The sequence below is a fragment of the Rhinolophus sinicus genome, chromosome 12 (genome assembly GCF_057876585.1).
Source record: "Rhinolophus sinicus isolate RSI-liver-muscle chromosome 12, RSI-T2T, whole genome shotgun sequence".
NCBI classification, from domain to species: domain Eukaryota; kingdom Metazoa; phylum Chordata; class Mammalia; order Chiroptera; family Rhinolophidae; genus Rhinolophus; species Rhinolophus sinicus.
Window position 1 is genome coordinate 12,548,252 of NC_142512.1, and position 25,452 is coordinate 12,573,703.

General features: G+C 38.0%; 1 protein-coding gene across 1 annotated transcript in view; it reads right to left on the reverse strand.

Moving 5' to 3' along the window:
* CFAP52 (cilia and flagella associated protein 52) overlaps window positions 1-24,981 on the reverse strand; it is a 40,622-nt gene extending 15,641 nt beyond the window's left edge. The window contains exons 1-8 of the mRNA XM_019755226.3: window positions 24,838-24,981; window positions 17,999-18,198; window positions 17,494-17,630; window positions 12,229-12,357; window positions 9,444-9,543; window positions 8,397-8,513; window positions 5,688-5,788; window positions 2,411-2,581 (exon numbers count right to left, since the gene is read on the reverse strand). Of these exons, the coding sequence (XP_019610785.3) occupies window positions 2,411-2,581; window positions 5,688-5,788; window positions 8,397-8,513; window positions 9,444-9,543; window positions 12,229-12,357; window positions 17,494-17,630; window positions 17,999-18,198; window positions 24,838-24,907 (1,025 nt within the window). The 5' untranslated portion in view covers window positions 24,908-24,981. The remainder of the gene's footprint in view (window positions 1-2,410; window positions 2,582-5,687; window positions 5,789-8,396; window positions 8,514-9,443; window positions 9,544-12,228; window positions 12,358-17,493; window positions 17,631-17,998; window positions 18,199-24,837) is intronic.
* Window positions 24,982-25,452: the final 471 nt, after the last annotated feature.

Genomic DNA, 25,452 nt, shown 5'->3' on the forward strand with positions numbered 1-25,452 from the left:
GCCATTACAATGGTTTAGCTTTTGGTTTTGTAGCCAGGAAATAAGTGCTTATAATCTGTTTTATTTACACAGACATTCATAAGGAATTAATTATAAACTCTATATTCTAAGCACTGCTGGTTAAGCTATGTTTTGATCCTGAAGTGATTATTTTTTTTATTAGACAAGTTCTGTATTGGCTCCCTTTATGTAATAAATACACATAAAAAATGTAAAAATAAAATTTAATATAACTATATCAAAAATTACATTAAATATAAATGGACTAAATATTTTAAATAAAAAATAGAGGTTATTAGATTGGCTAGAAAAGCAAGGAAATTGTATGTTGTTTCAAGAGATACACTTTAAATATAAAGATACAATATATTGGAAAAAATATGGAAAATAAAAAGATTTTTTTAAAAGATATATCTTACAAAGAGTAAGAAAGGTGGAATGAGTATATTAATATACAAAGAGATTTCAAATCAAAGAGAATTATTAGAGACAAAGAGAGACACTTAATGATAAAAATGTCAATAAATCAGAAGATATGACCATACACACACACACACACACACACACACACATGCACACAAAGGGTGCCAAAAAAAGTACATACATTTTAAGAAAGGAAAAACCTGTATTAAAATTGTAATACTCAATATATACCAATAATAAAAGATGAATACAAGTCATGTTTATACATTGTTTTTGGCACCCCCAATTTATATAAAACAGAGCTTCAAACATATATGAAGAAGACTGACAAAAATTAAGGGAGACATTTATATTCATTGCATGAAATTTTGACACCCTTCTCTCAGTAATTGAAACAAGTAGATAAAAAATTACTAAGGATAAGAAGATCTGTATGACATTAACAACACATGGACACATAAAAAATGCATCCATAGAGAAATAAAAAACCTACAAAGTACATAATGAATTATTCCATTTCTATAAATTTCAAAAGCAGATAAAATTAATCTATGGGGCTAGAAGTATAGGTAGTGATTATCTTTAAGGAAGAGGGTGGGAGGGGTATTTTTGAGTAATGGAAACGTTTTATTGTTTGACTAGGGTGGTAGTCATGTAGATGTGGTATTTCACTGAAGAAATTACTTATGATTTATGTGTCTTATGTATGTATGTTATACTTCAATACAAAGATCATTATAATTCCTTTAATACCTAGCCAAACTACCGTGTTTTCCCGAAAATAAGACCGGGTCTTATATTAATTTTTGCTCCATTAGGGCTTATTTTCAGGGGATGTGTTATTTTTTCATGTACAACAATCTACATTTATCCAATTACATTCATGTCATCGTCTTCTGGAACATCATCGTCACGTACTAAATACTGATCTCTGGCTGAGATCTTAAGTGGGGCTTATTTTCAGGGTAGGTCTTATTTTCGGGGAAACACAGTATCACTCAAGTCTGAGGAAAGAAAAAGAAGAGTTACAAAACCTGAATAGGTCAACAACTATATAATAATTTCAAAAGATAGTGAAAGATCTACTCTTACAAAAGACACTGAGACCAAATAATTATACAGAAAGCTCCTTAGAAAAAGAAGAAAAAAGTGAGACAGGAAATGACCAATCAATTTTCAAAAAAAATTCACCTGCCAGGAAGCACCAGCCATTTTCACTATTACAAATATTTGGGAAAACCTAATCATGACTCCAGGAACCAAAACTACATTTTATGATCTTAAGAGTTGATTTTCAAATTGAGTCTTGCTACCTGTAGAACAATGATTGTGAGTTTTGAAAATTCAAGCTAAATACTGAGGAAACTCAGAGCAAAAACTGTCTGACCAACTTCAAGGAATGAATCTCACTGATGATAAAATGTGTTTCAAAATCAAATAATGGCAAACAATGACTGAAGCTCTTTTTGATATCAAACTTCTGATGGTTATTTGTTTCACTTGTTTTGTGTGGGATTTATCAAGAAATACAGCAACAAGATCCAGAAGACCTCTTCTGCCTACCACCATTAAGTCTGCCAAATTTGGAAGACCCAAGAGGTATAAAACAAATGACTCGAAAGAAGTTTGAAAAAAGGCACTACTAAGCTTTTTCCAGACAGCATTGGCAAAATGTAGAAAAGGGTTGCCAATCTATTTATCCTTTCTATGACGGATTTAATGGAAAAGCTAACATTCTAAAAAAGCCCAAATTTGAATTATAGAAACTAATGTAGCTGTATGGTGAAGGCAATAGAAAGTCTATTAAAATAATTCACTACTAGAAAAATTTAAGGAGAAAAAATCATAACCTATTATGATTTATTATGATCTATTATGCTATTAGATATTGAAAATGTATCAATAAAATTAAATTTTCTGCACACTGCGTGAAATCTCCATGTTCTTATTATTTTTAAGGGTGAGAATACTTTCCTCTTCTACTTACAATGGAAAGACAATGTCCTGGACAGCTTCAAAGTGACAAGTCGCAATGAGAGTCTCTTTGAAATCTGTGAGGTTGACACAATAAATGTGTGATTCTTCTGTTCCTACAAAAAACTGGTGCCCTTCCCCTCGAAGCGTGATAGAAGTGATGCCACCTTGCAACTGGAGTTTCCTTTAAGGAGAAGCAAAACGGTGAAGTAGATTGTTTTAATCAACAATTAGTTATTAACCATCTGAAGCATTATAGAGGATACAAATCAGGCATATGACCTGGGACATGCCTTTAAGGAGGTGACGCCATTGGAAAGGCAGGAGTTACAATACTGGGTACTCAGGGTCAGCAAAAGGAGAAGCGAGCATAGGTTACAATAGTTGGGAAATCTTCATCAGTGAGATACAGTCTGACATAGGTTGTGCATCATGGTAGGATTTGGATAGAGGGAATGTTCCAGGCAGCCATATGGACACAAATGACCATGGCAGTTAAACACGTGATTAATTCCATTTCTGTGAAATGCTACTAAAATCAGGGGGATTAAAAAACCTTTATGTCAAAGGATGTTATTTTAACCTTATTTAAAAGAGTGGCAAGCTGGAAGCATCCTAAATATTCAGTTGTAATGGAATGGTTAAATGTTCTGTGGGACAGCAACTTCAAAGAATATTTGCCTTGCCATTAAAATCATGTTTAAAAGATTATGGGAGTATATGTATATGTATTTTACCATAATAACTTCAAAAAGATTATATAGTAATATCAAAAATGTTTATGATGTTTGCATTAAGTAAAAAATCAGAATACAAAATTTTATATACAAAATAAGTACAATTATTTTAAAAATTATATGAATAACGCAGACAACAAGAAATAAAATGTTAATTGTGGCTATCTTCATTAGAACTTTCAGGGATTATTTTATCTTCTTCCACTTTCCAAATCCCCCTGCTCCCCAAATGTTTAATGAACATGAATTTTTTAAAGAAAAAATATAAAAGAATGAAGCCCTAAAAACCCAGTCTTCTCTACAACTAATTTAGTTTTGACAATAAGAAATCAATGGGCAAGGAACCAGCTTGGGCAATGCAGTATTTTACAAAGATTCGTGTGTTGGTGGGACATAGAACCGTACATGAAGAAAGGATGGACCCTAAGTCATATTCCAGCCCCTGTACTAACTAGAGCTCTGTGACTCTGGACAAGTTGCCGGAAATCTCTGAGCCTCATTTTACTCAGCTACAGACTGATTCTTCCTTTATAGGGTTGTAGTGAAGATTAGAGATAATGGAGATAACGTACAGGAGTCCATAGGGGTCAGCCAAGAAACATTGGCTAAATATTGTCATCTAAGCTCCTTAGAAGACAAGGTGAATCCCAGGGCTACAGGGACAAAGCCAGGGACCCCTGAACTCCAGCGGTTTGTTTCAACACACAACTTCCCCTTCTAGTCTCCATGGCTTCTCACGTGAGTCGCTTTCTCAAACCCAAGGAGGCAGAAATCACTGTATCCAGTTTGAGCCTATGCTGTCACACAGAGTTATTTGGGAGACATTTATAGCAGAAACCTTGTAGTAATTGCTTTGAGTCTAGTTATCTTCATTCAAATGGGAACATTTGTGCATTAAAAGCAAAGGGTTAAAAATTAGGGGGTTAATTTTCTGTTATCACTTTATGTATCCAGAATCTATCCAATATTGTTCTTATATTGCTTGCTCCCTATTCCTCTTCATAAAAACACATAACTGGTCCAAATATATTCTCAATAAGACCTATCCTGAGCACTGAATTGAAAATTGCAACCCGTCCCCACCCTGCTTTAAACCCTAACACCTACTCCACATCCTACTCCATTTATCTCCATTGTTCTCACGACCCTTTAACACTGTGTACTTTACATGTTTATTCATTGTCTTTTCCTTCCTGCTAGAATGTAAGCTCCATGAGGGCAGGAAACCATTTTCTGCTTTTTTGTTTCCTTTGTTCATCAATGTGTCCCAAGCGCCTAGAATAGTGCCTGGTACATATTCTCAGTACAGATTTGTTTGAATGAAGAAAACTGATTTTCATTCCTACAGTGCATATGCAACCACCCCGGCTCCCTTAGAGCCACCAGAGGCCGTACGGGACATATCCGGGGGGATCTGGCTTTTGTTGGAGCTAAGTTCAAGTTCTGCCTCAGCTCTCCGTGAAGTGTCATTCCTGACCTTGCCATCGCGACGAGATCATTCCCTTCTCTGATCTTCTTTACAAAATCCATGATATATTTTACTTTATCTGGATCATGAGGTGCTTATATATTATCTTATATTATAATGACTTTTTCATATATACATATATATATATATATATATATATATATATATATATATATATGCATATATACCTTATCCCCAAAGCAGACTGTAAATTATGAGAAAGCAAAGACCATATCTTATTTTATTTTTTAATAGCTAGCATCTAGCACATTGGTTTGGATGGAGGAGGTGCTCAATAAGTATGTGTTAATGATGATGCATAAAGCTTTATTTTATTTTAATTAGATAAGCCATGAAAAGTACATAGCGTAGTGTCTGGTACACAGAAATATCTGGGAATATTTGCGATTTGTATTAAAATTTGTATTCAAATGTATTAACTACTAGCATAGTGCCTGGAACATAATAGGTACCCATTGCATAATAGGTTTCATTGAATAAACCAATTTTGAAAGTTTGATATTTGAGGTTATTTGTTGGGTAAGTTTATAACAGCATATTTCCTCTGTCATAGCTCAATGTATTAGCTAAGTACAAACGTATGTATTTATTAGAAGGACACTATTCCCCTGGGTAATAGTGGACTACTTTTGTTTGATTCAACGTAAGCCATTGTCTTTTCATTGGCAAAGAAATCACCATCTATTATGATTCCCACTCCTCACTTTGCCAGTCTCACTTACTGTGCTTCCCTGAAAATAAGACCTAGCCAGGCCATCAGCTCTACTGTTTCTTTTTGTAGCAAGAATTAATGTAGTAAAATAAGACCGAGTCTATAATAGAATAGAATAGAATAGAATAGAATAGAATAGAATAGAATAGAATAGAATAGAATAGAATAGAATAGAATAGAATATAACATAATATAAGCTGGGTCTTATATTAATTTTTGCTCCAAAAGACACATTAGAGCTGATTGTCCAGCTAGGTCTTATTTTCAGGGAAATACGGTAGTTGCCAGATTTAAGCACATTTCCCTCTGCTGGGTGTCTCCCCATCCCAACCCTGTGGGGCCTGGAACTTACTTGAGGGGTTTGTAGCTGGGGCTTTTACAGAAGACCAGCAGTCCAGCTCCAGAACCCACTAACAACTCCTCCATCTTCAGGCACTTGATAGCTGACACTCCCTATGGGGGAGAAAAAGCATTAAGAAAAAGGCCAGTTGGTTTCATCATTAAGAATCAGTGCATGACCGGACACAAAGGTCATGAGCAAGGACATGTCAATGTTGCCACACGTCCTGCAAGAGCAAACATGCTTCACCAGACATTCTCCTTTTAAAAACGCCTGTGCATTTGGAATATATTCAAAATTAACACATTATATCCACTCCAGTGAAGGTAGAGCTGACAGCATAAGCACAGCCACAGCGACATGAGTTCCTCAGTTGCCACCCTTTTCACTTAATTCTTATAATGCAGAGAGACCAGATTCGACACCTAAAGAAAGCACAAAAGACTCCTGGTTTGGTGACTACATTTTCTGAATGAAAGCATGCAGTACGTCATCTTCCCAATAATCAGAAATATTTAAATTTAAAGCCACCTTTAAAATTTGGGGATGTATGATGGCCATTTTACAGCACCCACTACGAAGTTCTAATGTTAAGATGCGCATGACCAATGTTTCATTTCAAAACTTTCAGAATAATGTAGCTAATTACGTTATAGGCTTGTGTCTTAATGAAGGTTGAATATTATAAAACAAATATGATGCCCTTTCAAGCTACATTAAGTTGAATTGGGCCGTTTCTGGTTCAAAAGTCATGATGCACGAGAAGAGAAACCAAGGCTCAATAATAAGAAGGCACACAGAATTATATGGTCCCCTCTCCTGCACCCCACCCCCAACTCCGAAAGTGCCACAGCAGGACAGCAGGGCGAATGCCTGGCTCATGAAGAGACAATCCTCAGAAATATTTTTAGCCTTTGTTCCAGGACTTGGGGAAGCAAGGGATAAAGAGTTCAACAGAGCCTCAGAGGTATACAGATGTATTTCTAAATCGACTGTTTTGAAACTATACATGATATTGTTCAAGTGCACAGGCTCTGGAGCCAGGCTGCCTGGGCGCGTATCTCAGCTCTATTGCTTGCTAGCCATGAGATCTTACTAAATGGTATGTGCCTCAGTTTCCTCATCTGTAAAGCACAGGTGAAAAGGGTACCTAGCTTATCAGATTATAGTAAAGATCAAATGAGATAACGCAAAGAAAGCACTTTGCTCCATGTCTGACACATAAACATTTACTGAGCGTGTCATGCTTTTATCGTTATCAGTTTTTATCGTTATCATTTTGATCACCATCTCCTTCATTGTAGTGAGTTTGCCTAATATGACCGTTTGACACCATTTCAATTCTTTAACATTCCAACTGTAGAGCAAACATTAAGTAGCGTTTCAAAATGGGTATCCAGATCACTTGATGTTCCAACCAAATGTCTTCAATGATACTTCCTATCCTTTCGTATGATAAGAATGATTTTCTTTCCACTTGTATAAAAGGCATCTTGGAATCATTGCTTTGTGGAATTGACCATCAGACTTGAACAGTTAGGAATTAACCTACTGCCACCATAGGTAGCCCTTAAGTGCTAAAGGTTTGAGGAACACTAAGACAGACAGCATCTTTTCTGGGAAGGCACTTAGATTCCAAGTGCTGGGAGACAAAAATATCCAGATCAGTAGTTTTCACGTAGTGTTTTATGGAGCCCTTCAGGTGTGTCTCAGGAATCGGAACTGGCAAGGCTGATCCACTTTGCTTTCATCTGTTTGGTATATTGGAATCCCTCTCCTAAAAATAATTTGAAAAAACATAGATCTAGCCTACATCTCGATCTCCTGTGGGATTATTTCTAAATTCTTTCTTCCATTCTTATGCATCTCCTTGAAAGCTTGATTATTAAACAATTATGTGATTGTTTAATCACACATGCTCCCAGGAACATGCTCCCTAGACTTGCTCCTGACATGCTCCCAGGAACACGGTGCAATATTTCAAAGCTTTTGGGGAATATTTGCTAAATGGAAGGTATCTACATTTAGTTAGAACCATCTGTTCTGGTGTCAGACATGACATAGGCAGGTGCACAAGCTTTCACATTCAAAGTTGAGTAGAAACAGTCCTTGTAACTTTCTGGGGGTACTGGTAATAGCAGCATTTACTCTGTAAAATTATCCTTTGACTGTAGGCTTTTATTTTGGTTAAACATCAAAGTCTCTGACTGGACTTTTAATCAGAATTGTTAGGAATTCTGCAAATATAAACAATCAACAATTTCTAGGTCTTCTCATGACTTATAACACCATCCAAGGCTGAAATCTAAGCTCTAGTAATTAGATTAGAAAAAATTATATATATGTGTATATATGTACAGTCTCGAGTCTCGTAGATCAAAGAGCACACTTCTCTTACACGTGGCAGCCGGGCTGCCCAAATACTGGGGTGAATGTGGTTACAATCACTAAACCACAGGCCCTGTGCTTTGAAGATGTGAAACAAGGTGTGGTTCTGATTCCCTCATTGAGGACACCTAGGAATACATTTGCCCTGAATATAAACCAGAGATGAGGGTTTAGAGAACAAGTCAACGCACCTTGAAAATTTAGGTGTGGCCTTAGCTATATCACAGACTTTTTCTTTTTTCCACAAACTCTTTCTTAATGAAAGTGCTGTGTTGGCAGTGGAGGGAAGAAATCGCTAGAAAACAGCACAGCAGACTGATGGGCTCTACTCACCAGACTGAATTTGTCCTTTGCAGGCCCAGTGTCTACCAGTAGTTTAGTCTTAGGGTTCAGTTTTAGAATATCTCCAGTTGTGGTGCCAAGGTAGAAAAAGCAATCATCAGTGGCCATCTGGGGGGCAGAGAGAAAAAGAAACCTGAAGACTTGGGTTTCCTCAGTGATGCCCATAAGACCCTGGTCAGGGAATGACATGAGCTTTGTCTGAAACCCGATGAAGACCTACAAAGCTTTGCACGGCTGCCTCTCTTTCCTCAGACACAAGGGTGAGTAAGAACAGCTCAAGGCGAAAGTCAGAACTGGAGGAAATATTAGATTCCATGTAGCCTGTCCTTTTTTCACTTGAAGTCTATTTGTGTCTGATGTTAGTCTGCCTACCCTGCTGGCTCCAACTCCTGAGAATCCTCCAAAAGCCTGCTAGGATGAAGGCGTACTCCTCCAAAGAGAATATGTATTTGCTTTGTCTCATGTTTTCCAAAGTCTCTATTCATAAAATGACTGCATTAGACAAGAAGAACAAGTCAATGGAGAGTGAAGTTATATGTATGAATGGATGAATGCACATTAAAAACATATGATTAATTCCTCTTTATGGAAGGGACTGCATTTCAACAATGAGTTTCGTTGTTAGAAACTTTATTTCTAGTGGCAGAAAGAGCTTAAGTGGCATAGGCATGTGCTGTGGGGTCTGAGTGCCTTCTGGCTACCCTGCTTCCCTCCTGCTGAGGCAGGTTTCTGATGTCTGAGGGCAGCGCAGGTCCCAGTAAAACAAGACCAATCCAGAGCTATGTCTAGGCAGCAACTCTCCAACTTCTGACGGGAGCTCCAGAAGTGAGATTCTCACTCACCTGTGCCTCCCCAATCAATATCCCATATTTCCAGACCTCACCTCCCCACCCAAGGCACATGTAGACTCTCTCTCTCTCTCTCTCTCTCTCTCTCTCTCTCTCTCTCTCTCTCTCTCTCTCTCTCTCTCCTTAGTCAGTACTGTTAACAGGAACTTGTACTAACAGTTACTTAAGATACACTTAAAGTAATACTTACTGTAATGCTAAGGACTATTCTTTTCATCTGTCCTGTTTGGCACTCAGTCGGCCAGATTTTTCTATTTGGGAGATCCAGTTCCCATACTCGGATTGTCCCACTATAGAAAAGAAATTCACAATCAAATGGATATCCGTTTAACAACCACTTCTTACCTTCTCTGTTTTATGTATTCTCTTGAAGAAGAAGCTGAAGAGAACTAGGGATTTTTGAAGGTTTGTTATAGCCTACTGCTCTACTTAAGGTCTTCCATTTGATTCTCACAACCACCCTGGGGGTAGGTTTTATGACCCCCTACTTGCCAAATGAGAAAACACAGAGCCTACATACAGCAGCGCAGGGGTTCCCACCCAGCTCTCTCCCTTTGTGTGGATATAGAGAAACACAAATAAACAAGGAAACAAATGAAGAGAGAACCGGAGTTTATTAGGTATGTTTCTTTCAAGGTATTGAGTTGTGAGGAAATTTTTTAAAAGGAAGGACTTCATTATGGAGAGTTCTGTCTTCAAGGAAGGAGAAATGAGACTAAGCAATGAAAAGTCAAATCAGCACCTAACGTAAGACTTGGCACATACCTGATGTTTAATCATTGTATGTTGAGTTAATATGAATTAATAATTTTATGAAAATATCATGGTCAACATGACAAAGACTTCAACTAATATCCTAAGGCAGAAAAGATTAAAAACATATTAATCAAGTTCAGTTTTTCTTTTTTTTTAAGCCTCCAGACTTACGTACATTGTAAGTGCTGAATATTTTGAATGTACTTTTTTTGTTTGTTTTATTTTTACTTTCTTTTTTGTTTTGTTTTGTTTTATTTTGTTTGTTTATTTAAATGTACTTTCTAAACTAAAAAAAAAAAAATCAGCTTTTCCTTGGCCTTCCTGGTAGCTGACATTTGGATGCTATAATATTGAAATTTGCAGGATATCTCACGGGGGACAATATAATGGAACACCTGAAATTGAGACCTTCATGGAGAGCCACCACAGTGTGTGGGTGCCATATGAGAAATCTTACTTAAGAGCGATTTTTCTCAGTTATCAGTGTACATGACAATTAAGGCAGACCTAAATTACAGATTGTCCTAAAAAGACATTTAGTTTTGCTTAAATTCAAGTTTCGATCCTGTAAAAACATTGTCCACGGATATCAATAGGTCAATGCTTATTGCTTAAGCAGCTGCTGAGGAGCAGGGAGACCCTCATAAAATGAAAGCTTAGGCAAATCATCCTGCAAACCTGAAAGGAGTTTAAGAGCTTCCTGGTTACCAGTGGCCTCTGAAGACAGGGTAGGATGTAGCTAGCTGCTTTAGGATCAGAGCACTGTCCTAATAAGGTCCGCTCCTTAGGGGCTGGCTTTCATGCCACCAGTTAGTTTCATGGCCTCTGAATAAATCCTTCCTCATCATTAGCTATGGAACAAATGCATGCTGCATGTCACAAGGTGGGGACAGGAAATAGTACAGATGTAGAGAAGCACAAATGCTTTACTCTGGCTGGAAAAGCAACCAACAATATGTGCCTCTCACAGATGGGCAACCACAGAAAAGGACAGTTCCATCCAACATATACTTCAACTCTACATTCACAGATTTTTGACCTTTGAACTCATATATGACATGAAAGTAGGTGCTTATGTACAGATTTAACCTTCACTTTAAACTCCAAACAGGGCTCTGGTTGGTGAATCTGTAAATTAATGTCTTCTGTTAGACAGATGCTGGCCTCTCTTCAGACCTCCAGCTTGGTTAAAAGCTGACCCTACCAAAAATGATATCATATGACTAATAGCCAAACATTTGAAACTTCCTGGCACAGTTCATTTGCAAACTATCATTTCATGAAATCTAAAGAGCACGTCGTAAGAAACATCAACTAGTGAGTGAATCTATGCAATTGTGCAAATTACTCTTACTCTGTAAGCATGGATTATAGGTAATATGAGGTCTGGCAATTAAGTTCCCAAACTCATCCTAGAAAAAGTGCTACATACCTCATTGCTGAATATCACTTTGGTCACTTTCGAAGTACTCCCCTTGGGAAGCTGTGCACTGATGCCAGCGCCTAGTCCATCCTTCAAAGCAATTTTGGAACTCTTTTTCTGGAATGGCCATCAGAGTTGTCATCGTATTACCCTTGATGCCCTGAATATCATCAAAATGCCTGCCTTTCAATATTTCCTTTATCTTTGAGTAAAAAAAGAAGTCATTGGGAGCCAGATCAGGTGAGTAGGGAGGGTGTTCCAATACAGTTACTTGTTTACTGGCTAAAAACTCCCTCACAGTGCCGTGTGAGCTGGTGCATTGTTGTGATGCAAGAGCCATGGATTGTTGGTGAAAAGTTCAGGTCATCTAACTTTTTCACGCAGCCTTTTTAGCACTTCCAAATAGTAAACTTGGTTAACTGTTTGTCCAGTTGGTATAAATTCACAATGAATAATCCCTCTGATATCAAAAAGGGTTAGAAACATCATTGCAAAGAAGTTTGCGAACTTAATTGTCAGACCTCATATGTTATCAATAATGAACAAACCAGAACCTGCAATGAATTCAGCAGGTAAGGAGAATATTTTCAGTGGGAAGCACAGAATTTTTAAATAACCATATTTGAAAGACTTTCGATTAAAAGAATTTTTAATGACTACAAAATCATGAAAATTATGACATAAGGTGTTTTTCCAGGACTGAAAACATGTTCCCTCAAATTGGAACGACCATGCTTTCTGTACAAGCAAATAAAGTGGTTTATGAGTTCTGAAAACCCCAACTGCAGACACGTACTTTCCAGCAGTAACAAACATCTCATCATTGCTCCCCAAGAAGATCACTGTGGTGGCATTCCCGACATTGAGGCCGGCCGCTGGACTGCCACAGATGGCTTCTCTCTTGGCTATGCTCCACACCACTACACTGCCAAAATGAGAGGACAAAACAAATCAGGGCAAGACAGACTTCCAAAATAAGAAACAGTTCTTTTAGTAGTTCAAGAAAGAAAATAAAAAACAGGTTACTTCCAAAGGAACAAAAGAATTGCACTGACCTCCAGACGTCTGCTCAGTCACCCTAGATATGAGAAGACAAATGGGCGACACTTAAAAAGTTTTGAAGGAAATGATTATGAGGCTAGAAACCAGTGAGTGCATCAATCAAGTCTGACACTAAAACAGACATTTTCAGACATTCAAGGCATAAAAGTTCACCACCCATTTAACTCATGTAAAAAATTCTTTGGGGAAGTATCCCAGAAAGAAAGAAGGAAAGAAAGCAAGAAAGCAGGAAAGAAAGAAAGCAAGAAAGCAAGAAAGCAAGAAAGCAAGAAAGCAAGAAAGCAAGAAAGCAAGAAAGCAAGAAAGCAAGAAAGCAAGAAAGCAAGAAAGCAAGAAAGCAAGAAAGCAAGAAAGCAAGAAAGCAAGAAAGCAAGAAAGCAAGAAAGCAAGAAAGCAAGAAAGCAAGAAAGCAAGAAAGCAAGAAAGCAAGAAAGCAAGAAAGCAAGAAAGCAAGAAAGCAAGAAAGCAAGAAAGAAAGAAAGAAAGAAAGAAAGAAAGAAAGAAAGAAAGAAAGAAAGAAAAGGAAGGAAGGAAGGAAAGAAGGAAGGAAGGAAAACAATAAAGAAAAACAAGGCAATAAAGAGGACGACATAAAGCAGTGTTCTCAGACCTGAACATGCATCAGAATCACTCGCAGGCCTTGCTAAAACACTGCTAGGACCAGCCCTCAGGGCTTCTAATGTATTCGGTCTGGGGTGGGGCAGGAGAATTTGCTTTTCTAAAAATTCCCAGGTGATGCTGATGCTGCTGGTCTGGGGACTGCATTGCTTTGGGTTCCATTTTCTTCTTTCTGGGTGCAATCATACAACTTGGTCCTAAATTGAATCATGTTTGGATAATAATATTGAAAATGCTGGGGAGAGGGGGTAAACAAAGTATTAAAGTAAAAGACTGCAAATATTACAAACCTTGCTAATGTTAAAACATGCCTATTTATATTTCCCCAATTTTTTACATATAGAATGTATTGTTATAAGTAGTCTAAAATCAAGGTACAACCAAGAGTTCCAGGAATGGGGAAGTATGAATGAGGTAGTGTAAGAGCCATAATTTTGTCTTTTTTCTTAGTAGGAAATTGATAGATACCATCTAAAGTGGAAAAATTGAGAGAGATACCACTTACAAAGTCATACTGTTAACTAGATGAACCAAAAAAAGACTTTTAAAACCAAGTACCTCATACCCAAGAGAAATGAAAACATATATCCATACAAAATCTTATACATGAATATTCAAAGCAGCATTAATAATAGCCTAAAAGTGGAAAAGACCGAAAAATCCATCAACTGATGAATGAACCAAGAAAATGTGGTATATACATACAATAGAATATTATTTGACAATATAAGAAGAATGAAGTACTAATACATGCCACAATAGAGATGAGCCTGAAAACATTATGCTTAATGAAAGAAATCAACCACAAAGGCCACATATAGTATGACTCCATGTATGCAAAATGTCCAGAGCAAGCAAATGTATAGACAGAAAGTTGTTTGGTGGTTACCTGGGGCTGAGAGGGCAGTGGTGAAGCTGGAATGAGGAGGAAATGCTAATGGACATGGGTTTCTTTTTGGGGTGCTGAAAATGTTCTAAAACTGACTGTGGTGATAGTTATACAACATAACATGTAAAAAATTTCTTGGGGAAGTATTCCAGCAAAACAAATTCACTCAACTAACCACTAAACTATTATACAAACTATTCAACTGTACATGTTGAGTGGGTGAATTTTATGGTATGTGAAATATGTCTCGATAAAGCTGTAAAAAAAAGGAATCAAGTGCCTCTGGAGAGCAGAACTTCATGGTGGAGTGGTATGAATTTTGAATCCTTCTGTGTAGTAGAACAACACACTTTACGAGTATAAATCATAGACAGGTATAGATTTTTTTCAAAATCAAGTTTAAGATTTAAAAATAAATACAAGTACAAGGCACTGACATGGATAAAGAGTTGGCCAAGTAAATTCCAGCACATCCATACAATGGAATATCATGTAGTCATTGCAAAGAATGAGATATACGTCTATACATACACACATAGGAGATGTTCTCAGTATACAGTTAATAAAAAAGCATGTTGGGCCGGCCCGGTGGCTCAGGCTAGGTTAGGGCTCCATGCTCCAAATGCTGAAGGCTGCCGGTTCGATTCCCACATGGGCCAGTGGGCTCGCCAGTTCAACTCCTGGAGTCCCGCAAGGGACGTTGGGCAGCGCCACCTACAACTAAGATTGAACACGGCACCTTGAGCTGAGCTGCCGCTGAGCTCCCGGATGGCTCAGTTGGTTGGAATGTGTCCTCTCAACCACAAGGTTGCCGGTTCGACTCCCGCAAGGGATGGTGGGCTGAGCCCCCTGCAACCAGTAACGGCAACTGGATCTGGAGCTGAGCTGTGCCCTCCACAACTAAGACTGAAAGGACAACAACTTGACTTGGAAAAAAGTCCTGGAAGTACACACTGTTCCCCAATAAAGTCCTGTTCCCCTTTCCCAACAACAACAAAAAAATTAAAAAAAAGCATGTTGCATTACAACCCTGAGAATGTGAGAGTGTGATAAAATTAATGCAAAATAATTCTTAAATAGGTTATGAAATATTTAAAATGCATGTACATGCAAACATTGAATGTCTACTACAGTTCCCAGCATCCCTTTTGTTCCTCCCCCTGTCTGCAGAAGCAAAGTGGTTTGGGCAGAATGAACGCTTCCACAGGTTCAGGGTTGACTCCTGATTGTCCAAAACCAATTGGCAGAACCCCATCTTCCTCACCACCATGCCCTGTTCAGGGATAGGCATATTGCATTTTCTTGTCCAGCAAGGGTGTTTTTGTTTGTTTGTATGTTTGTTTTTTAATTTCTTTTTTTAGAAAAGAAACTTTCTTTAGAATGTCTGTCTCAATATCCCTCAATTTTCTGCAAGAAAATTTTAGATAGCCTAAAATCAAGCTTAAAATTAGAAAGGAGATGAACATTTTCACAGATTAACCTTGTTTAAAGGGCCATTTTTTTTCTCCCCCAAGGCCTAGCCTTGACATCTCTCTGACAGGAGCTAGAAGTGGGGTTGACCAGATGGCCAAGCTCCAAGACTTTCTGGGGGTGGGAACCAGGCATCAGTAGTTTTAAGTTTTCTTCGGCTGATTTCAATGTGCACCCAAGGATGAGAACACTTGCTTTAAGTTGAGCTAATGTTAATGGATGATTATGGGGTACATTTCCTTCCAACAACAGTCAAATGGGGATGGCCTCGGGAAGGTTTGACTACTCAACAAGAGAAGGTATAACTATCAAAGGAGGAAATCTCATAAAAATTTTGTGGACTTTCTGTATATAAAGAGAAGAATTATCAACACTTCCAGTCAAGATGTCAGAGTAGGTAAATGCTATGCTTGCCTCTCATGACCACATTGAAATTACAATTAAACTACAAAATAATCACCATTGAGAATGGCCTGAAGTCTAGCTGAACAGAAGTCCTACCTCTAAGGACATACAGAAGCAGCCACCTTAAGACTGAAAGGAGGAGCAGAGACACAGAATATGCTGGTCCCACATGTGGGTGTGACCGTGAAAAATCAGGAGGGATATCTTGGCTGTAGAGGTCCCCCCCTGTAGGAGTGAGGGGTCCCAATCCCACATCAGGCTCCCCAGCCCAGGGCTCCAATGCCAGGACAGAAGTCCCTATAACTTCTGGCTGTGAAAATCAGAGGAGACTGCGGCTGAGTGAGATGGAGGGTGGTTGGAGTCCCAGTATTCTTCTTACAAGGCCCATGCACAGATTTATTTGCTGATGGACTCACTTACTCTAAGCTCCAGTGCTGCAGCAGCAGCTCAAAAGGTACCAAGGACATACGGGAGGAACTGAGTTGTCTAACTTCAGGGCAAGGGCTAGAAGGGCAGCTTTCTCTCAAACAGAAGTGATGGTAGAATCCATTGATTTTTACTGAGCCTTCCCCCACTCCCAGCATGCAGACTCAGGCAGCTGTCATATCTGAGTTGCCATCAACCTGGCTAACACCATTTGACCTGCTATGTTGATTCCCTGAGACCCTGCTCCACTCAACTTGTGGTCTCACCCAAGGCCTGTCTTGGCTGATGCTGCAGATGTTCCTAAAATCTCTCAAAGTTTCACAAAATACAAACAAGCAGCATCTGGCTTTGGTGTGCCCCATACATGTTGCTGAGCAGCACCAAGCCTGGCACTAGCAGCACCAAGCCTGGCACTAGCAGCAGCCAGCTTCAGTTTGTAGCTTGGCATTTCAAGGCACCTCCAAGTCCAGCACAGGTGGCAGCCATCTGTGGATTACTTTGTGGCTCATGCCAGGTGGCCCTGGGCAGGACACAGGCTGTGGCTGAACTTGCCCTACAGTAGGGCCCCTCCCAGGAGGCCCTGGAGCTGGCTTTGGACCTGAGCCAGAGCATCACCTCCAAGAATGACATACCTGAAGGGCAAACTGGGCAGGCATCAGAGCCCTGCCAAAGTGAATACTGCCCATTTAGGGTCAGCCCCTGCATAATATCTCCTCCACTGTAGTCACAGTCAGTTCTCACAGCCAATCAGCCTGAGCGTTAATCCCTCCCACTGACATGCAAACAACAACAAAGGCCCAAATACAACAGGAGGGCACACACAACACACACAAGGAACACACCTGGAGTGCCCAGCTCTGGTGACCAGGGAGACTGTGCCACTGGGCCCCACAAGACACCTACTATATAAGGCCGTACTCTAAGACCAGGAGACAAAGCAGCCCTACCTAATACATAGAAACAAACACAGGGGAAGCAGCCAAAATGGGGAGACAAAGAAACATGTCCTAAATAAAAGAACAGAACAAAGTTCCAGAAAAAGAACTAAACAAAATGAAGACAAGCAGTCTACCAGACATAGAGGTCAAAACACTGGTTGCAAGGATGCTCAGTGATCTCAGGGAGAACTTCAACAAAGAGCTAGGAAACATAAAAATAAAGTAAAATAAGTAAGTATGTTTAGTTCATTACCTTCCATCATCTGGGCCTCCTAGTGATACCAAGTACAAATCATTTGGTGAAAATGCCAGAGCTTCAATTTTGCCCTTGTGAAGTGACAGCCGAGCAATCAGCTCCCTCTTCTTATAATCCCACAAAATGATATCTGCCTGGGGGCAATAATACACTGTCAGATCAGAGATAGCTACCCTTGAGGAGATAGCTACCTCTCTCGGTGAAAAATAATCAGTAACATCACTTTGCTGGAAATTAGGTCATGACTTACAAACATGACAGCAACAAAATGGAAATGGTTTTAAACAGGGACTTTCGTTCCTTAGCATTATCAATCACCAGCTGCGACATCTGGTGTCAAAACACCAGATTCCTTCGCTCTCAGCCTGATAGAAGGAGAAGTCAAGAGGAAGAAGAGGAAGGGTAAAATCACGGGTCATGATAGAGCTACCTGAAGAGGGGCACTGTTTCTAGGGAGGCACCTCAAAATCAATTCACAGTGAGTTACTTTCAGTTTATTCACCTTGAAGCCCATGAACGTGACTTGTCCCGAGGCAACGTAAACTCCGCTCTTGGAGGTGGTCACACAGGAGACATTGTTGCCATGACCGTGTAGGAAATTCTGTTCATTAGTATTTATTGACTGAATGAGGACGGTGCAACCCAGAGGGTAAATCAGATGCTCCTGGTCAGGATGGCATTGCAGACCAGTGGGCACATGTCCTAAAAAAGATGAAAAGGAATAATAAGGTGCAGGAGGGGCTTGCTTTTTTTTTTTTTTTTTTTTTTTTTTGAGTACAAAAAGGAATGCTTTTGAAATTAAACCTTAGTTCATCAAAAATAAGTGTGGGGGGGTAATGATTAATTTTATTCCACTGACAAGAAGGTCAGTCTAGTACATGAAACTTCTAAAACTTTAATGTGCATAAAATTCCCAGGGTGTCCTGTTAAAATGCAGGTTCTGATTTTGGGTCTGGGGTAGGACTGAGAGTCTGCATTTCTGATAAGCTTTTTAAGTGCTGCTGATGGTGATGCTGGTCCGAGAACCTCTCTTTGGACAGCAAGGCCGTAGGGCCAATTCTTGTAATTCTAAGGCATATGAGAGCCTGAAGCGCGTGCAGCCTGAAGCGCGAGCAGCTAGTCAGGATGAGTGCAAGGGCACGGAGTGGGGGGGGGGGGGGATGTGAATACTACCTTGGGCACAAGTTTGGTGAAGACAAAATTTTGTTTTCCTTTGGTCAGAAGTTTTTCCGTTATTCTTCATATTTATTTTACAATATACACTTTAAAGTCAGCTTGACTACATAAAAAATCAATTTTAGTGGAATGTATTAAATGTGTAGATTGATTTAGGGAAAGATAGTTTTTATAATGATATATTATGTTTCCTTTTGAAAAATAGGGTATGTAACCCTAATAAACTTTAATTTAAAAAAATTGTAATACAAAAATAAATATAAATAAATAAATAAATCTAGGGTATGTTTTTCCATGAAATCTACTTTTATGTCCTTCAGTAGCATTTCCTATTTTTCTTCTTAAAGATCTCACACATTTCTTATTATATTTCTTCCTGAGTATTTTAAAATCTTTCTTTTTCTTTTGCTATTTCCTTCCTTACCAAAAGAATCATAAATACTTACGATAGCTTTGACATCTTTCCTTGCTATTCTATGTGGATCTCTTTTTCTTAAGGATTAGACAGTATTTTGTTGTAGAAAAGGACTATAATTAAAAAATAATTTATTGTGGTAAAATTCACATAACGTAAAATTATCTTTTTGTGAGAAATGCAAAAATTTCAGGCCCCAGAGGAATTTTATTTTATTTCATGTTTTACCTTTAGACCTCCTGCACCCCTTTCTCCCACACACCCCCACCTGGCTCTGGTAACCACCAATCTGTTCTCTTGTATCTATGAGCCTGGTTTTTTGTTTTTAGATTTCACATGTAAGGGAGAGATTATACAGTATCTGTCTTTCTCTATCCGACTTATTTCACTTAACATAATCTCCTTGAGGTCCATCTAGGTTGTTGCAAATGGCAAGATTTCATTCTTTTTAATGGCAAACTAATTTTCCATTGTGTATATGTACCATCATTTCTGTATCCATTTATCCATCAATGGACATTTAAGTTGTTTCCATACTTTGACTATTGTAAATAATGCTGCAATGAACATGGGGTATAGATCGATACCTCTCTGAGTTAGTGTTCTCATTTTCAGATAAATACCCAGAAGTGGAATTGCTGGATCATATGATAGTTCCGTTTTTAATTTTTTGAGGAATCTGCACAGTTTTCCATAGTGACTGCACCAATTTACATTCCCACGAACAGTACACAGAGTTCCCTTTTCCCCACATCCTCACCAACACTTGTTATTTTTTGCCTTTTTGATGATAGCCATTCTAACAGGTGTGAGGTTATATCTCATTGTGCTTTTGATTTGCATTTCCCCGATGATCAAAGATATTGAGCATCTTTTCATGTACCTGTTGGCCATGTGTATGCCTTCTTTGGAAAAAAATGTCTATTCAGATCTTTTGCCCATTTTTAAATCAGATTGGGTTTTTTGTGTTTTTTTTGTTTTGTTTTGTTATGGAGTTGTATGAGTTCTTTATATATTTTAGATATTAACTCCTTATCAAACATATGATTTGCAAATATTTTCTCCAGGCCAATAGGTTGCCTTTTTATTTTGTTGATGGCTTCCTTTGCTGTACAGAAGCTTTTTAGTTTGATATAGTCACACTTGTTTATTTTTGCTATTGTTGCTTTTAACTGTTGGTGTCAGATTCAGAAAATCATTGCCAAGACTGATGTCAAGGATCTCAACTGCCTATGTTTTCTTCTAGGATATTTATGATTTCAGGTTTTAGGTTAAGGTCTTTAATCCATTTTGAGTTGGTTTTTGTGTGTGGTGTAGGATTGTGGTTAAGTTTTATCCTTTTGAGTCCTGTCTTTCCCCATTGTGTTTTCTTAGCTCTTTTGTCATAAATTAATTGACCATGTATGCATGAGTTTATATCTGGGCTCTCTATTCTGTTTCATTGATCTATGTGTCTTTTTTTATGCTAATACCATACTGTCTTAATGACTATGACTTTGGAATAGAGTTTGAAATCAGGGAGCATGATGCCTCCAGCTTTGTTCTTTCTTGAGATTGCTTTGGTTATTTGTGGTTCCATACAAATTTTAGTATTGTTTTTTCTATTTCTGTGAAAAATGCCATTGGAACTTTGATAGGGATTGCATTGAATCTGCAGATGTCTTTGAATAGTATGGAATTTTAAACAATATTAATTTTTCTAACCCACGAGCATGGAACATCTTTGTATTTACTTAGGTCTTCTTCAATTTCATTAATGTCTTGTAGTAGTCAATATACAGGTCTTGCACCTCTTTGGTTAAATTTATTCCTAGGTATTTTATTCTTCTGATGCAATCGTAAATAAGATTGTTTTCTTCATTTCTATTTCTGATAGTTTGTTATTAGTGTATAGAAATACAACAGATTTTTGAGCATTGATTTTGTATCCTGTAACATTACTGAATTAATTCATTAGTTCTAACAGTTTTTGATGGAGTCTTTAGGGTTTCCTATATATAATATGTCATCTGCAAATAGTTATAGTTTTAATTCTTCCTCTTCAATTTTGATGCCTTTTATTTCTTTTTCTTGCCTAATTGCTCTGGCTGTGATTTCCAATACTGTGTTGAATAAAAGTGGTGAGAGTGAGCATCCTTGTCCTGTTCCTGATCTTAGAGGAAAATCTTCCAGCTTTTCACTGTTGACTATGATGTTAGCTGTGGGCTTGGCATGTGTGAGCTTTATTATGTTGAAGTATATTCCCTATAATCCTGCTTTGTTGAGAGTTTTTATCATAAATGGATGTTGAATTTTGTCAAATGCTTTTTTCTGCATCTATTGAGATGATCATATGATTTTTATCCTTTATTTTGTTAATGTGGTGGTATATCGAGTGATTTGTAAATGTTGAACCATCCTTGCATCCCTGGAATAAATCCCACTTGATCATGGTGTATGATCTTTTCAATGTATTGTTGAATTTGGTTTGCTAATATTTTGTTGAGTATTTATTTATTTATTTGGGTGAAATTCACGTAACATAAAATTAACCATTGTAAAGTGAATAATCCAGTGGCATTTAGCACATTCACAATGTTGTGCAACCACCACCTCTATCTAGTTCCAAAACATTTCTGGATTCATTTTTTAAAACAATTTTTTTTTACCAATGGGCATTTGGGTTGTTTTCTCCAATATTTGAGCTATTATACACAGTACCACAATGAATCTCACATGTAATTTTAAAAAACGTAAATAAGTGATTCAAGTTCTTAAAAGCTCAAAGATTATCCTCATTAAAAATTATAATAGATACTATAAAACCATCTTTCACAAAGCTTATAAAATTTATTCTCCCAGCAACAGTAATCATTTCTTATTATCACCTTACTATTATCCATATTTCTAATTTTGCCAGAGAAGTAAAAAAATAATGTCATTGTTTTAATAACAATTTTTTTTAGAATTTTGAGTTAGTAGCTATATATATGTGTATATATCTTTAGCCATTATCTATTTCAGAGTTTGGCAAGTATTTTCTATGAAAAGGGACAAACAGTAAATATTTTAGGCTTTATGGACCACAAGTACTACTGTAGTTTAAAAGCAGTGATAGATAATACATAAATATATGCACAAGGCTGGGTTCCAATAAAACTTTATTTACAAAACTAGATAGAGGGCCAGATTTGGCCCACAGACTATCATTCGCAGAATCCCGATCTATTTTATTATTATTGTTGTTTTTTTGTTTAAGAACTCTTTGCATAATAGGAAAATCATGGGCTTACCTACTCCTGTAAATTGATGAATGTCACTATTCTTGTGTCAATACCAGACTCTTAGTAACTATAGCTTTATAAAATGCTCTCATAAGCAACACAACTATATTTGGTTTGCTTAAATAATAAATTCCTGTCAAAATACAATACCTAAAAGAGTCAAGTGCCGTTACATATTTTACACCTTCAAGTTAAAACTCATAAACTATAATGTTACACTACAATGAGTTCTAGTGTCATAATGATAAATGGGGCTTTGCCTTTGCTTCTAATTTGTCTTCTATGTGAAGGCTAAACTAATTACCTCGTATTTAAGGCCTCTAAAATCTAATCCCAGGCTCTCTTTCCTGTGTTATCCTGCCAGTCCCTGACATTGAAGCCATGCCAAGCTCTTTGCTATTCCCTACAGAGGCCCCACACTCTTCGCCTTCCTCCTTTGCTCACCCTTTTCCTGCTACTTGGAATATTCTGCTCCTCAGTCTTTACCCACTGACTGCTACCCACTTTTAAAGACTACTTGAGTTAATCCTTGCTTTACCTCACTCAAGCCTAGAATAGAATCTTTCTCCCAAAGTTTCATAAAGCTTTATTTATTCTCTTTTATAAGAGGCAGTATAGACTTTTTAAGTAAACGTTTTTCATCGGAGACAAACTACAGAAAACTCAATAACGTTGCACCAAGTAAACACACCCATTTAACTGTAGTCCAGATCAAGAAGTAGATTATTACCACACCTCACACATATTCTATGAACCTTCTCTCGGTTTACATCACCCCAAAGGTAATTGCTGTTTTGACTTCTATTCTTGTAAATTAATTTTCCTCATTTTAGAACTTTCTATGAGTGAAATTATACAGTATGTACTCTTTTTTTGCGTCTGGCTTTTTTCACTGAACATTATATTTGTGAGATCTATCCATGCTGTGTGTAGCAGTTCATTCTTTTCCATTGTTGCACAGTAGACTATTGTATGACCATACCACCATTTATTTGTCCTTTTACTTTTGATGGACATTTGGCCGTTTTTAATTTTCAGCTATTTGAAAGAATGCTACTATAAATAGTCCCATATTTTGGGGGTGCACACTTCTGTTGCATATCTGGTATAGCATTGGGAGGATACATCAAAAGTCTTTAAGATATACACAGAATTTATCCTAAGGAAAAAGTGAGAGTTAAAACTTTTAGCTATGCAGATGTTCTCTGTAGCATTTAAAAATAAACGTAAAGAAATGAAAATTATACTAAATTCTCAAGAACAGTTTATGTAGATTGTGGTGTATATATGCAACAGAATATTATATTAAAGTATTATATTAAAATTATGACATAGAGTATATTTACTGGTAAGGAAAGATTTACATGGCATACTGTTAAGTGAAAAAAAAATCTGGTTATAAGAGAATATATACAGCCTGAGTCCATTTTTACACACAAAAACATATTTATATGTAAGTGGTGTAAGTGTATATTTGAAAAAAAAATCACACCAAAGTCAACATTGATATTTTGGGAAATGTAATGATGGCTGATCTTTCTTTCAGTTTCACTGTATTTTTCTAATTTTAAAACATTTCTTAAACGATTTTGTAACCAGCTCTAAAAATGGCTGATATCTCAGATGTACTAAGTGGCCACTTTCTATTAGAAACGGTTCAAGTAAAACGAAGTCAAGAGCCAAACCCTAGAACGTGCTTAAAACCTTGGACTTTGATTGTTTTGCATCTATTTTTACAATTTTAAAGCTATCAGGCATCACAATGCACTTGAAAAAGTTTGCTTTCCTAAAATGGAATCCATTGCCTATTTTCATCCTTCAGGAAAAAACAAACAGCATTTTCCACTTTAATGTTCAAAATAATAGGCAGTAATAAATGGGATTTGAGCAGAACCACGAGGTCTCCTCTGACCAAAGCGTCTCTCCCCTTTTGCTCCCCCTAGCGTCTCTTCCCCTTCCACCGTGGTCTGAAGTCATCATTAGAATCCTTTGGGGTTAGAGGACAACATCATAACTTAAAGCGGTTGCTCAAACACCTGTTCTCTTCCCAGCCCTTTCTCATTAATATACATCAGCTGGACTATGGGAAGTTAGTTGGTCGCGGAGGCCAACACGGACTCGGTACTCCGATGGTTACTGAGGGGAGGGCTCTTTGCGGGCTGCGTGGGCTTAGAGCCAGCGAGAGCTAACCTAGTGGGAGAAGGGCTACAACCACCTTACTCGTACGTCCGGACCCGTGAGGAGGCATTTGGTCCTTTTTAGGTGCTGGCAAAAACCACCCACTCCTTGAGGCTTGGAACGAGCAAGTGACTCTGTGAGGCCACTGGGCAGGACAGGTTGTTGGCACCCGGTGCTTGGTCCTGGCCAAGGCTCATGCCAGGGTCCCACACTGCCTTCCAAGTGCCACCCGGTGTCTCAGTGTTCCTGATGGAACTACAAGTCCCCGGAATCCCAAACCACCCAGCCGAGATAAGCTCGAGGCCTCACCGTTGAAGCCGATCACAGCCTCGAGCTCCAGCTCGGCCTCCTCAGCCTTGGTCGAAATTTGGTTCTCCATCACCGGGAGACTCGTCTGACTTCCCTTTCAGCCCTCCAGCCAGACAGCGTTTTCTGGTCGTTATGGTAACGGCTGCGCATGCGCACCGGACCCAAACCCTAGCTAAAAGCCGCGAACGTAGTGCAAATTTGTTTGCATTCTCTCCTGCAAATGGAGAGATTGCTTATTATTTTTTTTTTATTTCCCTGGAAATTTAGGAGGTACCAAATGCTTAGAACGAATTCCTTTTCCCCCCATGTAGTCTGTGATCTTTTTGGTAACTATATAATCAAGCACCAATGGCATTTAAAGGTTAATCACAGAGGACTGCTATAAAATTTGAAGTTGGATACATTTTTTAAAGCTTTTTTTGAGATATAATCTACATATCCTAAAATTCACTTCAAGTGAGTTTAAGTAAATTTATACAGTTGTGCAGTTATCACCACAATAGTTTTTATTTTTGTTTTAAGCAGAATAAAATTTTCAGTTAACCGCTAGAGGCTTTGAGGCGCTCCCTCCTTCTTGGGAAAATGCTTAGATTTTGTTCAACAACAATTTCATTT